The sequence below is a fragment of the Ipomoea nil genome, unplaced genomic scaffold (assembly GCF_001879475.1).
Source record: "Ipomoea nil cultivar Tokyo-kokei standard unplaced genomic scaffold, Asagao_1.1 scaffold3314, whole genome shotgun sequence".
Taxonomy (NCBI): Eukaryota; Viridiplantae; Streptophyta; class Magnoliopsida; order Solanales; family Convolvulaceae; genus Ipomoea; species Ipomoea nil.
Genome location: NW_017619742.1, coordinates 6328792 through 6350191, shown reverse-complemented (window position 1 = coordinate 6350191; position 21400 = coordinate 6328792). Strand labels below are relative to the sequence as shown.

Here is a 21400-nt window from a genome sequence, read left to right as displayed (position 1 = left end):
ACTATTATTAACAAATGATAAGATAGAGTAAACTAGTCAAGTGATTCTTATATTACATATAAAATACAATGGATGCATGATATGCCAATTTAATAGATGATCAGAAAGAATCAATCAAGAAGGTTGGACAGCTTACTAGTAAGTTATAAAATGAGATGGAGATGCTTAGATAACAGGATCATAGTTTTTATTTATTTATTTATTTATTTTTTATAGCAAATCATAGTTTGTGCCATGATAACATGTTGCAATTCAATTAATATGACGCTTTCGGGTTGGTGACCAAGGTCAGTTAGGTAAACAACACGTTAAATAGTTATGTCACCTAATTCAAGGACATGGCTAGTCTTCTAGAATACTGCTCTTTTAGGATTATTACTTCAGAGTATATTGTTTCACATGATCACGTAGCAGCGCGAACCCGGTAAAAATAAACCACGTTGTTTGAAATTTTTTTCCATTAATAATGGTAGAAGGCAAATTCTATTGTGGTCCATGTAATAATCTCTTTCATTATTTAGTTTATTTTATACACATATATTGTAATTTCATTACGGTACTACTACAGTATTGTTCTAATTAAACTATAGTTTTATTTGACAATAATATGCACTCAGTATGTGAGACCTGCTATTCAGTTTCAGTTGCATTTTATGTACAATGTAATTTCATAACAGCACCATTTAAGTATAATTATTATTCAACTACAGTTTCATTTGACAATATACACTCAATATGTGAGATCTGCTATTTAGTTTCATTTATATACACTATAGTTTTATTACAGCACCACCGAAGTATCATTCTAATTAAACTATAATTTCATTTAACAATATATATTCAATATGTGAGACTTGTTATTCAGTTTTATTTTATACACAATATAGTTTCATTACGACACCACGTACTAAACTTTCGTTCTTATTCAACTACCATTTTATTTGACATTCTACACTCAATATGTGAGACATGCTATTTAGTTTCACTTTATACACACGGTAGTTTCATTATATGAACACTAAAGTATCATTCTAATTCAACTACAGATTAATTTGGCAATATAACTCAATATGTGACTATGTGAGATATACACTATAGTTTCATTATAGTATCACTAAAAAAAATTGAACGTGTCGTAGAGTGTGCACATTGCAATGTATAAGTGTGACGTGTTTGCACTATAGTACATATGTGTGTTCACTTTTTTTGTGGTGTGGTTTGCATCTAATGATATGTTTGTGCACTTGTTAAGTATATGAATCAACTTAGATTTTTTATCTTTGTTTTCCTTGATGATGGTGATGCATGATGTGTATGCGTGTATTTTAATGTGAACATGTGCACAACACAATGTACACGTGTGGCATGTGTGTACTATACATATGGATGTGCATTTGTTTGTGGTGTGGTTTGTATCTAATGATGTGTTTGTGCACTAGTCAGTATGTGAAGCAATTGAAGCTTTAGATCATTGTTTTCCTGGTTGGTGGTGGTGTTGCATGATGTGTATATGTGCATTTCAATGTGAACGTGTGCACAATGTAATATTAGAATGTGTATAGTGTCAGGGACGTGCAGGGGGCCTTGGCCCCCCGCCCCAACAATTTTTTTTGTTTTTATTTTTATAATTAGTATTAGGCAATAGGGGGCCTTGACGGCTTCCCCCCCCCCCCCCCCCCCCCCTCCCAAAGAAAATTTATTATTAGTGTGAAAGTCAATTGTGTCCCCCTCACTAGTCACCAAAATATTTTCCCTCCTCAAACAAAATTTCTTGTGTAAGTTTTCACTCAAATTAACCCAATTCTAAACCAAACCAGATACAGCAACCCGCATACGCAAATCACAAATCAAAGCAATACACACAAGACATTTCTCTTCCATTTTCAAGCAGTAAATGTATAGGTAATTTACATTTCTTTTTTATTATTTAAATCTTTGAATTTTTTTTTATATGAATTATTCTTTATTGGAGATAAATTCATCATTCTTCACTACAATAAAAAGTCTAGATATTGTAGTTAAATGGTAGCTAAATGCCTAAATTCTCTCTTTCGTTTCCTCAGTTGACGACGGCAATCGCGGTGAACTCGGGCTACTTGCAAGAAGAGGAAGGGCTAGACATCAACAAGATGAATTAACAATTGGGCATCATTACAAAGTTGATATTTTTTATGCGGTGATTGATTCTCAGTTGCAAGAGTTGAGCAATAGGTTTGATGATAAAGCAATAGAGTTAATTGTTCTCAGTTCATCGTTAGATCCAAAAGAGATGCGTATATCATTCAGAATTGATGATGTTTGCAAGTTGTTAGAGAAGTTTTACCCACAAGACTTTGAAGATTATGAGACTTTGCAATTGAGAGTGCAACTTGAACATTTTGAACATGTGCAACAACTTCCTAATTTTAGAACACTAGAAAGTATTTTTGATCTATGCCAATGGTTGGTAAAAACTAGAAAATCGAACATTTATCCTCTTGTGTTTAGAGTAGTAACTCTCATTCTCACACTTCCAGTATCTACAGCTACTACAGAACGATCTTTTTCTGCCACGAATATAGTCAAGACTACACTTCGTAACAAGATGGAAGATGAATTTCTTAGTGATTGTTTGTTAGTATACATTGAAAAGCAAATTGCAAAACAATTTAGTATAAGATTCAATTATAGATGATTTTCGTTGATGGGGTGAGGACCCCGGCCCAAAAAGAAGGGCCCAAGAAAGAAGGAACCCAAGATAGGAGGTAAGGGTTAGTAAAAGAAGAAGCCCGATGATGGCCTGGGCCGAATCCAAGAGTCGGCCAGGCCCAAAACTCGGCTCAGGAGCCGGTAAGAGGCATTCAAGTCGGTCTAAGAGCCGTTGAGGGAACACTCAATGCGGCATTCAAGAGGACTCGGTCAAAAGGGCCGTTAAGAAGCCAAAGAGCCGTTGGACGACTCGGTAACAGCGACCGAACGGTCTGATAGTGTAATTAGCCTTGAAAGCAATGTTTAATGTACTTCAATTCGGATGGAGGGGAGCCTACTATATAAAGGCCCCTCCACCCTTGTAAGAGGGGCGAGTCCATGCCCAGAGAATAGACACACACACTTCCTAGAGACTTGATTATCCATCTTTGCGATCACTTTTTGAGAAAGGTGAATCCACCAACCTTGTGTTGGACCTCCTTGGTCCCGAAAACCCAAAAACCAACACTGGCGCCGTCTGTGGGGATCGAAACAAAGAGCTACGTGACTCTCTGAGCAGGGCGAGTCCCGGAGTCGACCAAAGAAGTGTCACAAGCATGTCGGAAGGACGAAACCAAACGAACAACCGAAACGATGGAGTGGAGGCAGATCTAAGAGATCAGTTGAACCAGCGAAATGCTCAAAGTCAAGGAAACGAAACGGCACCGGTGAACCGGCAGCCACCCATGATACCCCTTACCCCGGAACAACTCCACGCGATCGGGCGAGCCTTCGCCGACGCAAGTCGAGGAGTGAGGGAGCAGTCAGTTTCCCGACCGAAGCCTTGCCATCAGTCCATTCAAGGCTGGGTCCGAACGCTGGGCGGCAGCCTGCACGAGAACGACTAGGAGAAAGGGAGCCCAGCCGCGCACCGGCAGGGCCCCGAGATCGGGAAACCGGTCGGGGGAGAGCTCGCACCGGGAGAACTAAGACTCGGACACGACGGACCGAGCGCACGACGCACAACGATGAACGACCGGCTGAATCCGAGGTCGGCGAAAGTACGGAATCCACAGGAAACCACACTCGCAATGAAGGCGACGTGGCCCAATTGGCCCGAGAGGTACGAGATCTGAAAGAACAAATGGGGGGAAAGACCAAATCCCCCGGGCAGACGTTGCTCACCGCCTTGCCATTCTCTTCCGAGATCATGTCCTACAAGGTACCCGGCGACTTCAAATTTCCGGAACAAGCCACCTTCGACGGATCCGGAGACCCACGCGAGCATCTGCTTAGCTATCAGGCCAAAATGTAGGTCTTGGGAGTGCGAGACCCGGTGATGTGTCGCGCCTTCTTGCCCACGCTGAAAGGCTCGACGCAAAGGTGGTTAGTGGCGCTGCTTCCTAAGTCGATTCACAGTTTCGAGGAGTTAGCCGACCGCTTCATGAGCCATTACGCGGCCAACATCAAGACACAGAAGGATCTGACTCACCTGGGAGATGTCCACCAAGAGGAAGGCGAGTCCCTGAAAGCCTACTTGGTTCGATGGCAAAAGGAGATTCAGTCTATCGAGGAGGTCGAAGATCAGACCGCACTCACTTTTTTCATCGAGTCTTTACGATCCGGGCAGTTGTATCGGGATCTGCGGGATAACCGCCCGACTACCTACGCGGAAGCCATACACATGGCCAATAAAAGGGCTAACACGGAGCAGGCCATGAAGCATAAGCGACAACGCGAAGTCGGAGGATCCGTCGGTGGAAAGAGGACCTGCGCGGAAACCAAGGAAAGGCGCCCGGAAGGGGCTCGGCGACCCAAGGCTAGACGTCCGTATGACAAGCCTATGGTCCATCCCTACAGAGCGGTTCCTCAGCACCCGGTGCACGAGGTTCAAGCTGTCGCTCCGCCTCTGCCCCCGCAGATCAACTAGCGTATGGCGAGTGAAGAGACAGGTAAGAACTCTAAGTACTGCCGCTATCATAAGTCTTACACTCACAGTACGGAAGAGTGCTTCTACTTGAAAAAGGTCATGGAAGGAATCATCCAGCTAGGGACCCCGCCTCCTAATCAGTGGAGGCGAAGGTTAGTAGCACGAGAAGACGATGATCCCGTGGTCGCCGCCGAGAATAGCCGCGAAAAGCGGTCGGCTACTGAGGAGGACGAGGCCCAGTGGCGTCAAAAACCAGTCATTAACATGATAGTCGGCGGACCGGAGGGCGGCGACTCGGCGAATACCAGAAAGGTCTGGGCTCAACAACTATACGTCGGAACAGTATACGGGCATGAAGAAAGCTCGAAGAAAGTGTGCCGAGAGCCAATCACGTTCACTGACAAAGATTTGCCCACGGGAGAGACACCGCATCGAGATGCGCTGGTCATAGCGATGGACGTAAACGGAGTGGTCGTTCGACGAATCCTGGTTGACACCGGAAGCAGTGTCAACGTACTATACCTCGAGACTTTCACAAAGATGGGATTGACTCGAGAACAGCTAAATCCGGTCAAAACACCGCTCGCCGGTTTCACGGGAGACTCGGTGGAAGCAGAGGGGTCCATCACCCTGCCAGTGGAGGTCGGCAGCTATCCCGACGTGCAGCAGCTCAACATGAAATTCATCATGGTAAACTTAGTTTGCTCACACAATGCTATACTCGGCCGACCAGGCCTGGAGGACTTGGGAGCACTGATCTCCATCGAGCATCTTTGCTTGAAATTCCGCACGCCAAACGGGATAGGAACGGTGCGTTGCAATAGAAGAGTCGCCCGCGACTACTACCTGAAAGCCTGTAGGGGGATGGGCAAACGTGGAATGCAAGTCTACGAGATCACGGAAAAGCCCCCAAAGAAAGCAATGATACCCCGCCCGGAACCGGCCGTGGAATTAGAAGAAATCGAAATCGACCCTGAACGGCCGGACAGGCGGGTTAGAATTGGTGTCGGTCTCCCCGAGGAGACTCGGGAGGAAATTATCCAAGTACTCCGAAAACATCGGCTGGTCTTTGCCTGGGGGCCGGAGGATATGCCGGGTGTCGACAGGTCCATCATCGCCCACCGACTCGCCGTGGATCCGGACTATCGGCCGGTCGTACAGAAAAAGCGGTATCTCGCCAATGACCGAAGGGAATTCGTAAAGAAAGAAGTGGGCACGCTGCTAGCCGCGGGCCACATCCGAGAGGTTAAATACCCGGAGTGGTTGGCGAACGTGGTCCTCGTACCGAAACCCCCGGCGTGGCGGATGTGCGTGGAGTACACTGATCTTAACAAAGCCTGCCCAAAGGATCCGTTCCCCTTGCCACGGATTGACCAGTTGGTCGACGAGACGGCAGGGTAAGCCCTGCTGAGCTTTATGGACGCCTTTAGGGGATATCATCAGATTTTCATGCACCCGGCCGACGAGGAAAAAACCGCGTTCCTTACACCAGACGGGGTGTATTGTTACCGAGTTATGCCCTTCGGACTCAAGAATGCTGGAGCCACTTATACTCGGATGGTAGCTCGGCTATTCCAAGACTTACTGGGCAAATCCATGGCGGCCTACGTGGACGACATGTTGGTCAAAAGCAAAGAAGAGGCCAAACACGCGGAGGACTTGGCCGACTGCTTCCAAGTGATGCTAAGGTATAATCTCCGGCTGAACCCGAAGAAATGTGCCTTCGTGGTGCAATGCGGAAAATTCTTAGGATACATGGTGACTAGATGAGGCATCGAGCCCAACCCGGAAAAGGTCCAGGCCATCGTCGATATGCAGCCTCCCAGCACCGTCAAAGATTTGCAACGATTGACTGGTCGACTGGCTGCCCTCAGTCGCTTCTTAAGTAAGGCGGCGGACAAGACTATACCATTCTTCGAGGCCATGAAGAAGAAGGAAGGTTTTGCCTGGACAACCGGGTGTCAGCAATCGTTCGAGGAGCTAAAACAGTATCTTTCCACACCTCCGGTGTTGTCCACCCCGCGGGAGGGTGAGCCTTTGTTTTTGTACTTAGCCGCCTCCCCCAAGGCGGTGAGCTCGGTTCTGGTTTGGGAAGAAGAGCATATCCAGCACCCGGTATATTACGTAAGCCGCTCCCTGAAGGCCGCCGAGACACGGTACACAGCCTTGGAGAATATCATCTATGCACTAGTGATCACCGTGCGCAAGTTAACGCCCTACTTCCAAGCCCATACTGTCCGGGTACTGACCGATCAGCCGCTGGGGAGCGTACTGCGAAACCCCGCGTCGTCAGGACGACTGGTGAAATGGGTCGTGGAATTAACCCAGTACGGGATCGAGTATCAACCGTGACCGTCTATAAAAGGGCATGCCCTGGCCGATTTCCTGGTCGAATGCACGGCACGGGAAGAAGAGAAAGAGCACACCACGGAAGACCGTTCAGGTGAGTGGTGGGAGATGCACGCGGATGGAGCAGCGAGTCGACAACACTGTGGAGGCGGAATCATGCTAGTCACTCCAGAGGGGTTCCGACTCTACTACGCCCTGAGCTATTTGTTCCCGACGTCTAATAACGAAGCCGAGTATGAGGCTGTGTTGGGCGGCCTTCGACTTGCCAAGGCATTGGGAGTAGAAAGACTGCGGATCAAAACTGACTCCCGGTTGGTGGTGGGACAGATTTCCGGCACCTGCGAAGCTAAGAACGTCCAGATGACCCAGTATAAGGAGAAGGCGATAGAAATGCTGAAAGAGTTTGGAACATATGAAATAGAGCATATCTCCCGGGTGGACAACATCGAGGCCGACATATTATCAAAAATCGCCTTAGAAGGAATACTGGATCACCTCGCCAAGATTTGCCAAAAGGAAGAGTTAAGTCGTCCGAGTATAGAGGAGACACCATTGGAGGTCCAACAGGTCAATGTCGAGGAATGGGATCGAGAGAAAAACCCCGAGATGTTTTGGATAGAAGACATCCAGCGGTTTAAGGAAACAGGCAAATTGCCAGAGGATCCAGGAGTCGCTGCAAGGATTCGACGAAAAGCCCCTTCATTCCAGATCATTGACGGATAGATGTACAAGCGGTCGTTCGGGGGCCCCCTCTTGAAATGCCTACTCCGGCCCGAATCCGAGAGGATAATGGATGAGGCGCACCGAGGGATTTGCGTCGCCCATCAAGGGGCCCACGCGCTCGCCCGAAAGCTAGTCGTCCAGGGGTATTATTGGCCGACCATGATGAGAGATTGCGTGGAATGGATAGCTAAGTGTAACATTTGCCAAGCCTTCGCCCGGAAGGACAGTCGGCCGGCCACCTTCTACACGCCGGTAACCACAGCCTTCCCTTTTGTTAAATGGGGAATCGATTTGTTAGGACCACTACCAGTCGCCCCGGCAAGCTTGAAGTTCTGTGTAGTGGCCATCGATTACTTCACAAAGTGGGTCGAGGCCGAGCCACTAGCCACCATCACCGAGTACCAGTGTCGGCGCTTCCTGTGGAAGAAGGTGATTTGCCGCTTCGGCCTGCCCGAGCACGTGGTTAGCGATAACGGCAGGCAGTTTGACTGCCAAGCTTTCGCCGACTTCTGTCGCCGGCATAGTATACGACACACCAAGGTATCCGTCGCATACCCCCAGGCCAACGGGAAAGTCGAGAATGTTAACCGGACCATAGTGGACGGGATTCGGAAGAAGTTGGAGGACATCGGGGGAAATTGGGCGGATGAGCTCGACCGGGTCCTCTGGGCCTACCGAACTACACAAAGACGGGCGACTGGAGAGAGCCCCTTTTCCCTAGCATATGGCTTTGAAGCCAAGGTTCCAGTGGAGGTTGTGGAGCCCACCTACCGAGTACGCAGCTATTCCGACGAAGAGAACGAAGAAAGCCTTAGAATTGAAAAGAACTTCCTGGAAGAAAGAAGGGAGGTGGCGTGCGCCCGGATGATCGAGTACCAACAAGCCGTGAAAAGGTATCGTGACCAGAGGGTTCGCCCAAGAGCCTTCCAGGTCGGCGACCTCGTGTTGCGGGACCGGCAGGCAAGCCAGCCCACGAAAGGGGGACAATTTGCAATTAAGTGGGAAGGACCCTATCGCATTACGTCAGTAGTGCAGGCCGGTACCTACAAGCTCGAGACCCTGGAAGGGAAACCCATAGACCGACTCTGGAATGTCGTCCATTTAAAGAAATTCTACCAATAAAGAGGTTAGGCGTGTACTCGAGTTTTTGAAATCTAATAAAAGGACACCTTCTATCCTCGATCGTTGCCCTCCACTCGGCAAGAAAAGATAGGAAACAAGGGCCCAGACCCTTAGTCGTTTCCGAGAAAAAGCCAAAAGGAGTCGCCTCGACTGAGGGACTCGGCGAGTATATAAAGAAACAACGGGGCACTGACCCTAAACCGTTTCTAAGAAAAGAAAATGCCTAAGGAGTCGCCTTAACTGAGGGACTCGGCGAGAAAAGATAGGAAACAAGGGTCCAGACCCTTAGTCGTTTCCGAGAAAAAGCCAAAAGGAGTCGCCTCGACTGAGGGACTCGGCGAGTACATAAAGAAACAACGGGGCACTGACCCTAAACCGTTTCTAAGAAAAGAAAAAGCCTAAGGAGTCGCCTCGACTAAGGGACTCGGCGAGAAAAGATAGGAAACAAGGGCCCAGACCCTTAGTCGTTTCCGAGAAAAAGCTAAAAGGAGTCGCCTCGACTGAGGGACTCGGCGAGTATATAAAGAAACAACGGGGCACTGACCCTAAACCATTTCTAAGAAAAGAAAAAGCCTAAGGAGTCGCCTCGACTAAGGGACTCGGCGATAAAAGATAGGAAACAAGGGCCCAGACCCTTAGTCGTTTCCGAGAAAAAGCCAAAAGGAGTCGCCTCGACTGAGGGACTCGGCGAGTATATAAAGAAACAACGGGGCACTGACCCTAAACCGTTTCTAAGAAAAGAAAAATCCTAAGGAGTCGCATCGACTAAGGGACTCGGCGAGAAAAGATAGGAAACAAGGGCCCAGACCCTTAGTCGTTTCCGAGAAAAAGCCAAAAGGAGTCGCCTCAACTAAGGGACTCGGCGAGTATATAAAGAAACAACGGGGCACTGACCCTAAACCGTTTCTAAGAAAAGAAAAAGCCTAAGGAGTCGCCTCAACTGAGGGACTCGGCGAGAAAAGATAGGAAACAAGGGCCCAGACCCTTAGTCGTTTCCGAGAAAAAACCAAAAGGAGTCGCCTCGACTGAGGGACTCGGCGAGTATATAAAGAAACAACGGGGCACTGACCCTAAACCGTTTCTAAGAAAAGAAAAAGCCTAAGGAGTCGCCTCGACTGAGGGACTCGGCGAGAAAAGATAGGAAACAAGGGCCCAGACCCTTAGTCGTTTCCGAGAAAAAGCCAAAAGGAGTCACCTCGACTGAGGGACTCGGCGAATATATTGAAAAACAACGGGGCATTGGCCCTAAGTCGTTTCTAAGGGAAACGAAAAGTTTAAAGAGTCGCCTCGAGTGAGGGACTCGGCGAAAACAGATGGAAAACCAGATCCTTGATCACGGAAGTCCAACAAATCGGAAGAGCTCAAGGCCTTAAGTTATTTCTTGGGAACCCAAAAGCAGAAAAGAGACAGAGGCAGCCGAAAGGAGCAAAGAAGAATTCATTAATAAAAAGGCCCAAGAAGGGGGGCCAGCCCATACAAAAGAAGGCTACCGAATGGAAAGCCCTAAACTACGGGGGAGGGGGTGTCAACATCAACTTCCTCGACTCGAGCTTCCGCCGATGGTCCAGCTGGAAGGACGAGTGAGGAGTCTTCCGCCTGAGGAGGCGGCTCTGCAAGCTCTGAAGGCTTCGCCACAGGGAGAGCTGCCGAATTTGCGGACTCCGCCACAGGGAGAGCTGCCGGGTCTGCAGTCGATGCGGGCTCTGTAGTCGCTGGCAGAAGGTCCAGCACTGGTTTGAGGCCCCAGCTCTCGGGAGTGAAGGCGGAATCTCGGGCCAGCAAGGCGGCATAGGTCTCCATCTGAGCCTCGCGGAAACCTAGGCAATAGTCGCGCTCACCCAAGTCAAGGAGATAGTCATCTCCTTCCGGCGTCGCCAGCCACTCCTAGGCGATCTCCTTCTGCCGAGCCGCCACCGCCGCCTTCACGTCCGCCTCGAAGGCCACCGACTTCTTGTAATCCTCCACCGAAGTCGCAGCGATGGTCGCAACCTTGTCCCGCTCCTCCTCCCACTGACGAGTGACCCTCAGCAGCTCGGAGGTATGCACCTCCACTGACTTGGCATGCTTAACCTGCTCTTCTAGGCGAGCCTCCTCTGTTTGGCGTAGACGAGTGGTAAGAGACTGGAGTCCCGTCTTGTAACCCCTCAGTCGCCTGCTCATCTCCATCTGGAAGGTGAGGTTCTGCAAGAATAGAGGAGGTCAGATAAAGAAGAAGAAAAGGACAAAAAGGGACGACAAGTCAGGAACAGTTACGCGGTACGATTGGCGAAGCGAGGCCTCGAGGATGTACTCGTCCGGCATTGCGCCGGTCATCTCCACGTCCTTAGGTAGAAGGACGTGGTCGGCCCAGGAACAGACGGAAGAGCTGCCTTGCCAGATTTGAGCGTCCTCATCCAGCTCGATGCCCAACCGGATCCTCTTTGGAGCCGGCGCATCCGATTGCTCGATGGGCCGCTTAGAGCTTGGGCTCTCGGACGGAGGAAGAGGCAGCACTCGGGAAAGCGAGGCGACGGGTGATGGCGTCAGGTCCACCACGGTACGTGGTGGTGGAGGAGTTGACCTCGAGGCCGGAGAAGCGAAAGACAAAGAGGCAGCGGCGGCGCCCGAGGCGCGTTGAGACAGCCGGCGCCTCATCTTCTCAGCTTTGTCAGCCACCTCTGGAGTGGGAGTCTCGGCTTCGTCGGAGCTGGTGGAGTCGGAATCGTAAGGACCTGCAAAAGAAGAAATTGGTGTTAACAGTCGGGCAAAGAAAGAAAAAGAAGAGAAGGACATGAAAGAATTACTTAAGGTGGCCGCGCCGTCTGGCAGCAAGCCCCGTTTTGCCATGGCTCGGGCCCGAGACCAGTACTTGACAGAGTACGGCCCAAAGCTCCTCAAGAACTCGCCACCCTGGATCGCATCTTGGGTGAAGACGGCGCGCCGAGAGCAAGGCTTGAATAGAGCGGCCGACCACAGGGTCGGAAAAGCGAAAGAAGAGAAAGAAGGTCGAACGAAAAAATAATAGGGCTTCCAGTCCTTAATGGAGTCGGAAAGACCCTCGAAGAGTTGTCGCCCAGGACGGGAAGCAACCTGGACGAAGCCCGGTGAATGTGAGCCGACCTTATTCACGGTGAACAAATACCGGAAAAGGTCTAGATCTGGCTCACAAAGCCACCAATGGCAGAGGTTGATAAAGCAGGTGAGAAGGCGGTGGGAGTTGGGTACCAACTGGCTCGGAACGAGGTTATAATGACGGAAGAAAAGAGAGAGAAATGGACACCGAGGCACCCGGAAGCCAAAGGCAACCGAGTGCAAGTGAATACCCACACAGCCCTCCGGCGGGTCATAAATATGCTAGCTTTCTGGGGCAAAGATGAGGGCAGAAGGCCCGAGAAGATAGCGGGCCATTTCCAGGTTCGCCGCCGAGACTTGCGACGGGCGCCCCTCCGGCTGGACGATGGAGTCGAACTTGCCTCGCGGCCGTCCGGCACCATCAGGAAGAGCCGCCGCCATCGTGAGGGGCGCCGGGCTCAGAGGAGTCACCGCCCCCGAAGAAGAGGGGGTCGGTTAGGAAGAAGACGCCGGTGAGAGACCAGGCGGAATCTCCATACGGCGAGGACTGGAAGAAGAAGAGGAAGAAGTAGAAGTTGATGCAGGGTTCCCCGTCGAGCGACGGGAAGAAGAAGAAGAAGAAGAATCAGAGGAGGAAGACATTACCAACCTGAGTAGTGCTAGACGGAGGGAGAGGGCAAAGGCCTACGCTAAGTTCTTTTTTCAGAAGAAAACTGGAGAAAGTGAAAGAAGAGGGAAGAAGACGGGTATTTAAAGGGAGTGAGAATCCCAAAGGGCGGCCACGTGTCACCCTCTCGTTGGGAAGGAGAAAGGTGACAAGAGGTGAAAGGACGCCGCATTTAATGCCTGGAAAAGCGGAACGACGGTTCAGGCCTAGGGACAGCCTGCAGGCGGCGCGTCTACCCTAGGCTAGAACCGGGTTGCAGTAACCCGGCCTGCTAGCCGGAGGCCCATCGTAGGCGTTGGCCTCTGGGCCCACCGGGTGTGGACACGAAGCTTCCAGAAGGGGCCCAGCCAAACCCGGCCCGTTTTAGCTTGGTTGGCACGGGTAACGTTTGTAAAAAGATCCAAGCCTAGCAGTCGGACGATTGGGCTGGGCGACTCCTAAAACACGAGAGGCCTCGACCGGGGAGAACCAGGAGTCGACCAATGAATAATGCGGAGATAAGGAAAAAACGCTACGAGCAAACAATGGACAAACAGTTTATTCGAGAAACATCAAAAAGGCCTGGAACTCGGCCAGATACAGAGTACAAAAGGGGCCTAGAACTGGGACGAATACGAGGCACGAAGGAAAAGACGGATCATGGCTTGGCTCCCTCTTCCGACGGTTGAGCAGGTGGAGGACCCTCCAAGAAGTATTGAGGGCGGAAGGATGGAGGACTTGGCTCAGGCTCCGGCACCTCATCCAGATACACGGCCGGCTTCCCGTCGTCGATCATCTACAGGGGCCTCTCCAAAGCACCCGAAGACATAGCTACGCCGAAAAGAGGAGGAACCTCCCACACTTCCTCCTCCTCTGGGCCCGGATCATCCGCCACTGGTTCCACCTTGTCGTCAACCGGCTCCGCGGGGGCCAGATCCAGCATATCTGGGGACACCACGATAGGATCAGAGCTTGAGTCGCCCACCAGATGTCCACCGTTGGCCAGCCTTTTCCGCCTTAGCTCTTCCAGGCGAGCATGCTCCTTGTTGCGAACGGAGAAGCGACGATCGCCGACTCTGTAGCTCATGATCAAAGGTCTGTGGACAGAAGTGGTATGAATCACCAGCATAAGGGGCCTTTATATAGCCTCAGGGGGCGAGTATCTAGGCGGAAATTACGGAGCTAATAGTAAACTGCCGTGATCAGGCCGGATTGGACGGGAGACAGGGATCTATGTCAGGGGGTAGTTCCATCAAATCCACTCGAAAAGAGTGAGATTCGCACGACGAACTGAAAAGGGCAGATTCACCCAGGATACGGGGAATATTTGCAGGCGTCAAACTGAAAAGGGCCTAACAACGTGGCCGACTCTCGGACCCATCAGCCGGGGGAGTAGAATGGGTGCCGAAAAAGAATTAAGAAATAAAACCCTCCTAGAGGGAAACGTGATTTTATTATAAGAGAGGAATGCACAAGATAAGGAGCTTATTACATCACAAATAAATAAAAAATGCTCCTATGCAGCCCCAATCGGCAACACGAAAACCAATCTCGACCGAGGCCATCACTCGCCGGGTGAAGAAGAGTCGCTCCCAAAGAACACCTCCCCGGGCAGCCTAGTGGGAGACGGACAGAAGGTATCCTAGAAAGCTGGCATGATTGGCGGCACCACCGGCTCCTCGTCATCCGGATACATTTCCAGGTATCGAGCGAAGTCGGCATCATTCATCAGGCCAGTGGCCGGCCCATCCAGGTCATCAAGTGGAATGGAGAAGGTCATACGAAAGGTCAACTGCTCGGGGACGGCCACCTCCACGAAAGATCCGTCCTGAGCAGTCACCCTGGCAGTACTCGGAGGCGGCGGATTGAGTGAAGTCGGAACATTCTCCGTGTGAATCGGGGTCGGCGGCTGTTGAACAGAGGAAGTAGCACCGGAGGGAGATCTCTGGGAAGAAGGGCGAGGAGCCTTCTTCTTATTTTCCCTCTCAGGTCGAGTCCGCTTGGAAAGTAGAGGGCGTCGAGGAGACCCAAAGTCGATCCGCTTTCCCTTCAACGGCGAGCGACCCATGGTTGATCAAGTGAGAAGAGATGTAGAAGACAAGAGGCTATTTAAAGGATCCACGCGGAGCTGGGAGAATCCAAACGGCTCCGCTGAATCCGGGAAGATAGCAGAGGATCCGGACGTTATGAGGTCTCTTTAAAGACAGGATCCGATGAAGGAGAGGATGGACAATTACTACTTTCTCAAACACGGATTAGCGGCCCGGGTATGAGAAAGTGAGGGACTAGTTGATGGGGTGAGGACCCCGGCCCAAAAAGAAGGGCCCAAGAGAGAAGGGCCCAAGAGAGAAGGAGCCCAAGATAGGAGGTAAGGGTTAGTAAAAGAAGAAGCCCGATGATGGCCTGGGCCGAATCCAGGAGTCGGCCCAGGCCCAAAACTCGGCTCAGGAGCCGGTAAGAGGCATTCAAGTCGGTCTAAGAGCCGTTGAGGGAACACTCAATGCTGCATTCAAGAGGACTCGGTCAAAAGGGCCGTTAAGAAGCCAAAGAGCCGTTGGACGACTCGGTAACAGCGACCGAACGGTCTGATAGTGTAATTAGCCTTGAAAGCAATGTTTAATGTACTTCAATTCGGATGGAGGGGAGCCTACTATATAAAGGCCCATCCACCCTTGTAAGAGGGGCGAATCCATGCCCAGAGAATAGACACACACACTTCCTAGAGACTTGATTATCCATCTTTGCGATCACTTTTTGAGAAAGGTGAATCCACCAACCAAAGGTTGTGTTGGACCTCCTTGGGCCCGAAAACCCAAAAACCAACAGTGACATGCAAGAGAGACGGTCTAAATTGTAGTAGATTTGTAATATAATGATGTATTTTGGAACATGTTAAATGAATATTATTATATATTCATTATCTCTCTTAAATCGTGATTGGTTCGTCCCTGTATAGTGCAATGCATAAGTGTGCACAGTGCAATATAGAAGTGTGTACACGATTCTAACGACATTCAGTATGTGAATCAATTGAGGCTTTAGATCATTGTTTTCCTTGTTGGTGGTGGTGTTGCATGATGTGTATATGTGCATTTCAATGTGAACATGTGCACAATGTAAACATGTGCACAATGTAACATTAGAATGTGTATAGTGCAACACATAAGTGTTCATAGTGCAATATAGAAGTGTGCACACGATTCTAACGACATTCAACGGTACACACGATGATGTGCATGAGTGTACATAGTCGCCCAGAGCACAGCACAACACTCCCTTATGATGTGCTTTGCTCAATGTGTTTGTCTCACTAAATTAAAGCACTAGACATTAACAAAACAATAAAATTTTCTTAATAATAATAATAATAATAATAATAATAATAATAATAATAATAATAATAATAATAATAATAATAATAATAATAATAATAATAATAATAATAATAATAATAATAATAATAATAATAAATGAAAGGATTTAATAATATAGAAACTCTTATTTTGTGTTGTACGTTGACCTATTTTGACGAAATGTTGAAATTTTGCTTCCGTGGTTACGATTTATCTACAATTATCATGTATGAGGGTATTCAGGGCGGATGAACATTTAACAAAAGGGGGGCCTTCGGCCCGCCCCCCCCCCCCCCCGCCCCCCAATTTTTTTATTAATATTATAATATAAATTATATAATTCTTTTGGCCCCCCTCAGTCCTCTCATTCTCACAGTGGTACTTGTCCAGTTGTCCATCAGAAACTTGTAGAGTAAGCTAAGCACCACTCCCAAGTCTGAACTCTAATCCAAAAGCTTCAAAAGTCAGCATCACTCCCAAGTTTCAGCCAAAAGAGTAAGCATTGTAAAAAAGTTCAGCAGCTGCCGCCTGCCGGTGGTGCGAGAAGACGCCGAGAACACTGAGAACAGGGAGAAGTGAAATCTCCGGTAGTCCCTGTTTATTGATTTTATGTTTTTATTCATAATTTATTATGGAGTATTTGAATAGTATTTGAATATTTGAGAAAGTATTCTTTTAACTGCATATAATTTTCATCCTCAACCCTTTCTCTAAATTACAACACATTTTATCAAATTACTAATTAAAACAAATACTGCATGCAATGCCTTGTCACTTGTATTTGTCCACCATGGCCACATACTGTATCAATCATTTTCCTTCATCTACTGGCTCATACACCTAAAACAAGAGAGAGATGATATTTTATTTTTGATGAGTATCAAATACGTACAGTATATATATTAATAGGAAAATAGCCACATTGAAAAGGATGTTGTTTAGCAATTGTATACTTGATTTACTAATTTATAAGTATAATTGATTCATTGATTGGAATTTGCAGTGTACACTGGTGCAGTGAAAGCAGCTGAGTAGAGAGTGCTGACTGATTTATATGGCAGTGAATTCACATGGACCATGGCTTTCATAATTTCATGCATTAGAATTTGGAAATACTAAAATCACTGTTTAGTGTGAGTGTTTAATTTATTTAATTCTTTATTTATTTTTCGTGCATGTGTTATTTTGTGGGCACTGAATAGTGGATTACTATCTAGTTAGCTTTTTAATTTACAAATGAAATACATAGCAATGGTGCTTATTATAATATAATAAAATGTCATTTTGTTACCAAAATATTTAAGTTTCTACTACTTTAATCTATATCTAATTATTCTTTTTTTTCTTTCTTTTTAGCTAGTTTAATTGACTTGCAAAAAGTTATCAATGTGGACATTGGAAGATTGAGTTGTAATGAAAAAGACACAAAGAATTGATCTTTTCTTTAAAAGAAATTATTCTGAAGATTCAACATCTCAAGTAAATCCATCTGCAAGTATTGAGACATTGAATTTTGAAAGTCGTCCTGAAAAATCTCAAAGAGTTGAAATCAATGAGAAGTTTGATATTCAAGCATTAGAACGTGATCCGGGATTGAGACTACCAATATGGAAGTGCCCTATTGACAAGTGTGATGAAGTTAGGAGAGCTTACATCAAGGCTGACCCATATCAATGTTTGCTTTCGAAATATCCAAAATCGGGAGAAAAACATTATCGTAGTTTTCAAGCATCCTGGTTTAAGTTATTCCCTTCGTAGTTAGAGTATTCTCCTAGTAAAGATGCAGCATTTTGTCTACCATGTTATTTGTTTCATACTAAAGATGGGTCTTCCGGATTGGATGCTTTTACTATCAATGGTTTTCGATCATGGAAGAAAGTTAGAGATGGGAAAAATTGCTCCTTTTTAGCACATATTGGGAAAGATCTCACATCCCCTCACCGAAATGCCGAGAAAGCTTGTGCGGATCTCATGAACCAACAATCACACATTGCACAACATATTGAGAAATTCACATCTCAAGAAATAGTAGAGAATAGACTTCGCTTAAGAACTTCAATTGAGGCAACGAGATGACTTGCATTTCAAGGATGTTCTTTTAGAGGTCATGATGAGTCAATAACATCAATGAATCGTGGAAATTTTTTAGAGCTGTTGAGTTTCATTGCCTCTTTTAATGATGAAGTAACAAAAGTTCTTGATAAAGCTCCACGAAATGCATCATATACATCACCAACAATACAAAAGCAAATTTTGCAAGTGTTGGCAAGAGCTATTGAGATTTGTTGATAGAGATGGCTTTATACAAGAGCGTTTCTTTGGAGTTGTTCGTGTCAAGGACACTAGTGCATCAACATTGAAAGAAGGTATCTTTTCTATCTTATCTCGTCATAATCTTGATGTTCAAAATATTCTAGGACAAGGTTATGATGGTGCAAGTAACATGCGTGGAGAATGGAATGGATTGAAAGCTTTAATTTTGGATGAATGTCCTTATGCTTATTATGTTCATTGTTTTGCACATCGATTGCAATTGACATTAGTAGCTTCATCAAAGGAAGTCATCCCTGTCCATCAGTTTTTCACCAAGTTAAATTCCACTATTAATGTTGTTGGGGCTTCATGTAAGCGCAATAACCAGTTAAAAGCTGCTCATGCCTCAAATATTGCTCATTTGCTTAGTATTGATGAGCTTGAAAGTGGGAGGGGCCTTAACCAAATTGGTTCTTTATAAAGGCGAGGTGATACTCGCTGGAGTTCGCATTTGAAATCTATATCAAGTTTGATGAGAATGTTTAGTGCAACATGTGAAGTTTTACTTAATATTATTGAAGATGGAACTACATATATGCTCACCGTGGAGATGCCGATGCAGCTTATGAGGTACTCACTTCTTTTGAATTTGTATTCATTATGCATCTCATGAAAAAAGTTCTGGAGATTTCTAATATGCTTTGCCAATCTTTGCAACTTCAATCTCAAGATATATTGAATGCAATGCATCTTGTGTCATCTACTAAATTGCTTATTCAAATTTTAAGAGATAGTGGATGGGATGAATTACTTGAAAGTGTGAAGTCTTTTTGTGAAACTGTCAATATAACTGTGCCAGATTTTGATGCTCAATATATTGCAAGAAGAGGAAGGGCTAGACTTCAACAAGATGAATTAACAATTGGGCATCATTACAAAGTAGATATTTTTTATGCGGTGATTGATTCTCAATTGCAAGAGTTGAGCAATAGGTTTGATGATAAAGCAATGGAGTTAACTGTTCTCAGTTCATCGTTAGATCCAAAAGAGATGCGTATATCATTCAGAATTGATGATGTTTGCAAGTTGGTGAAGAAGTTTTACCCACAAGAGTTTGAAGATTATGAGATTTTGCAATTGAGAATGCAACTTGAACATTTTAAACATGTGCAACAACTTCTTGATTTTAGAACACTAGAAAGTATTTCTGATTTATGCCAATGGTTGGTAAAAACTAGAAAATCGAACATCTATCCTCTTGTGTTCAGAGTAGTAACTCTCATTCTCACACTTCCAGTATCTACAGCTACTACAGAACGATCTTTTTCTGCCATTAATATAGTCAAGACTACACTTCGTAACAAGATGGAAGATGAATTTCTTAGTGATTGTTTGCTAGTATACATTGAAAAGCAAATTGCAAAACAATTTAGTATAGATTCAATTATAGATGATTTTCGTGACATGCAAGAGAGACGGTCTAAATTTTAGTAGATTTGTAATATAATGATGTATTTTGGAACATGTTAAATGAATATTATTATATTTCATTATTCTCTCTTAAATCGTGATTGGCCCCCCGCATTGGTTAATCCTGACTCCGCCCCTTGTTCGGACCGAGACTCGTGGGCCCTTGAGGCTCGGACACTCGGGCTCGTTACGACGCACTAGTAGAAGTTAGTTTCATTTGATTTGGAGTTTGAAAGCATGATTTACAGTTAGAATTGTGATAATGAATACTCTGTTGATGTATGTCTGTGAACTTGCACCAATGAGTAAATTTGCTAGCATCTGAGTATATTTTTAGTTGAGGACCATGTCTTAATACTTGTTAAGTATTTATTGAGAAGATTTGCCAAGTGTTCAGATTTTAGTATAAAGCTGTGCATAATTTCCTTGTTTCACAGTGAATGAGATTTGAAGAATATTATTTCATAGTAAAGAGCATGTTAGTAGATTCATTGAGCAAATTGCATTTTTGGCTCTAAGTAAAACCTAAGATCTATTTCAAAAACGTATATCTATTTTGGAAAATCATTATCTATTTGCATTGAGAAGATTGCATGATACTTGATTTCCAAAATGTGAGAAAGAGAAGTTGTTGAGAACTATGTGCATAAGCTTGCATAAGTTAGAGTTGTTACATGAGAAAGAAGTTGCATGAGATATATCTATATGTTATCTATTGTGAGAAAATAGTATTTTGGAGGCCCGTTAGGACTTGGTCCTTTCGGAAGAAAAGAGAAAGAAAGAAAGTTTGAGGAAGGAAAGAAATGGTCAATGAGAACCGACAGATTTTATGAAGTAACTTGGTCGATATTCCCGGGTTACTAGGTTGGATACTACCCGCCGGGCTTGGAATCCTGGTTAGGGGGTGTGCACACTGACAAGTACGATACCTGATTCCACATAGATTGAGATATGAACCAAGAGAGTGGTTCTGTGGGCGAGATGAGTATTAGGCTGGCTAGATGCCGAGCCCGGATAGGTTCGTTCACGATTCGTAAAGTTCCTATCTCGCCCACGAGTACAGAAAGAAAGCGGGAAAGTAAAGAAGAGAAAAGCGAGTCAAGAGACTCAAGAAAGTAAAGAAGAGAAAAGCGAGTCTGTGTGACTCAACAGAAACCTCCACAGAAAAAAGTATTCTTTTTTACATAAGAGCGAGAGTATATATAATTATACGTATAGCATCATGATATTTATTGTTACATGACTTGCATGTTTTGCATTTAGAGTACGATGAGAAGTATAGTTTTTGTTCTTGCTTATGAGTTGGCATGTTAACATGAGTTTGCTTGTTGAAGTTTAAGTATCTCTTAACCTATCAGTTTGAGCATAAGAATTGCATGATGAGCTATGATTAGAGATATATGTTTAAAGCATGAGAATTATGTTTAAGTTGAGTACTTGAGAAAACATGTTTATGTGATGAATAGGTTGCAAGCATATAGAGTTGTTTATGAGCATGATTTGAGATTGTTGTTTAAGTGTTGTAAGTACTTGAGATTACGTGTGCTTGTCAAACGTTTTCCAAATCTATACCTATAGTATGTTACAGGGTTGAGTGGCTTTATACTTAGCATTAAGTTGCTAACGGGTTTATTTTCCACTTGTTTTTATAACCCCTTTCAGGTGGGCCCAGTGTTTGAGAGCGCACGAGATAGACTAGTGCGTAGTTTGAGGTTGTAGAGGCTAGATTAGTTTTTACTGTTGATAAATTGATGTTAGTTACCTTTAGACTGGTCGTTTGTTGGTGCTTGGACACCGGGGTTTGTTCCCCAAGTATTGATGTTGTTTTTGATGAGC

The 21400-nt window shown here is 46.0% G+C and overlaps 1 protein-coding gene and 1 long non-coding RNA gene across 2 annotated transcripts; both read left to right on the top strand.

Annotated features, from left to right (window-relative positions):
- The first annotated feature begins 1634 nt into the window (after positions 1–1634).
- Positions 1635–2470, top strand: LOC109169592. The gene is made up of 2 exons (XR_002052272.1): positions 1635–1902; positions 2064–2470. It is a non-coding gene; the product is annotated as an uncharacterized LOC109169592 (long non-coding RNA).
- Positions 2471–18056: 15586 nt separating this feature from the next.
- LOC109169466 (zinc finger MYM-type protein 1-like) lies at positions 18057–19585 on the top strand. Its single transcript, XM_019318348.1, has 3 exons — positions 18057–18564; positions 18655–18724; positions 18883–19585. Exons 1-3 carry the CDS (start codon positions 18057–18059, stop codon positions 19583–19585), a joined length of 1281 nt encoding a protein of 426 aa, XP_019173893.1.
- Positions 19586–21400: the final 1815 nt, after the last annotated feature.

What these genes read in the sequence shown, in the direction of transcription:
- LOC109169466 (XM_019318348.1), top strand. Translation starts at nt 18,057, where the DNA reads ATGCATCATATACATCACCAACAATACAAAAGCAAATTTTGCAAGTGT. An exon ending in GAGGGGCCTTAACCAAATTG is followed by an intron (nt 18,565 to 18,654) that starts GTTCTTTATAAA and finishes CAACATGTGAAG; the next exon opens with TTTTACTTAATATTATTGAA. An exon ending in ATGCCGATGCAGCTTATGAG is followed by an intron (nt 18,725 to 18,882) that starts GTACTCACTTCT and finishes TCAAATTTTAAG; the next exon opens with AGATAGTGGATGGGATGAAT.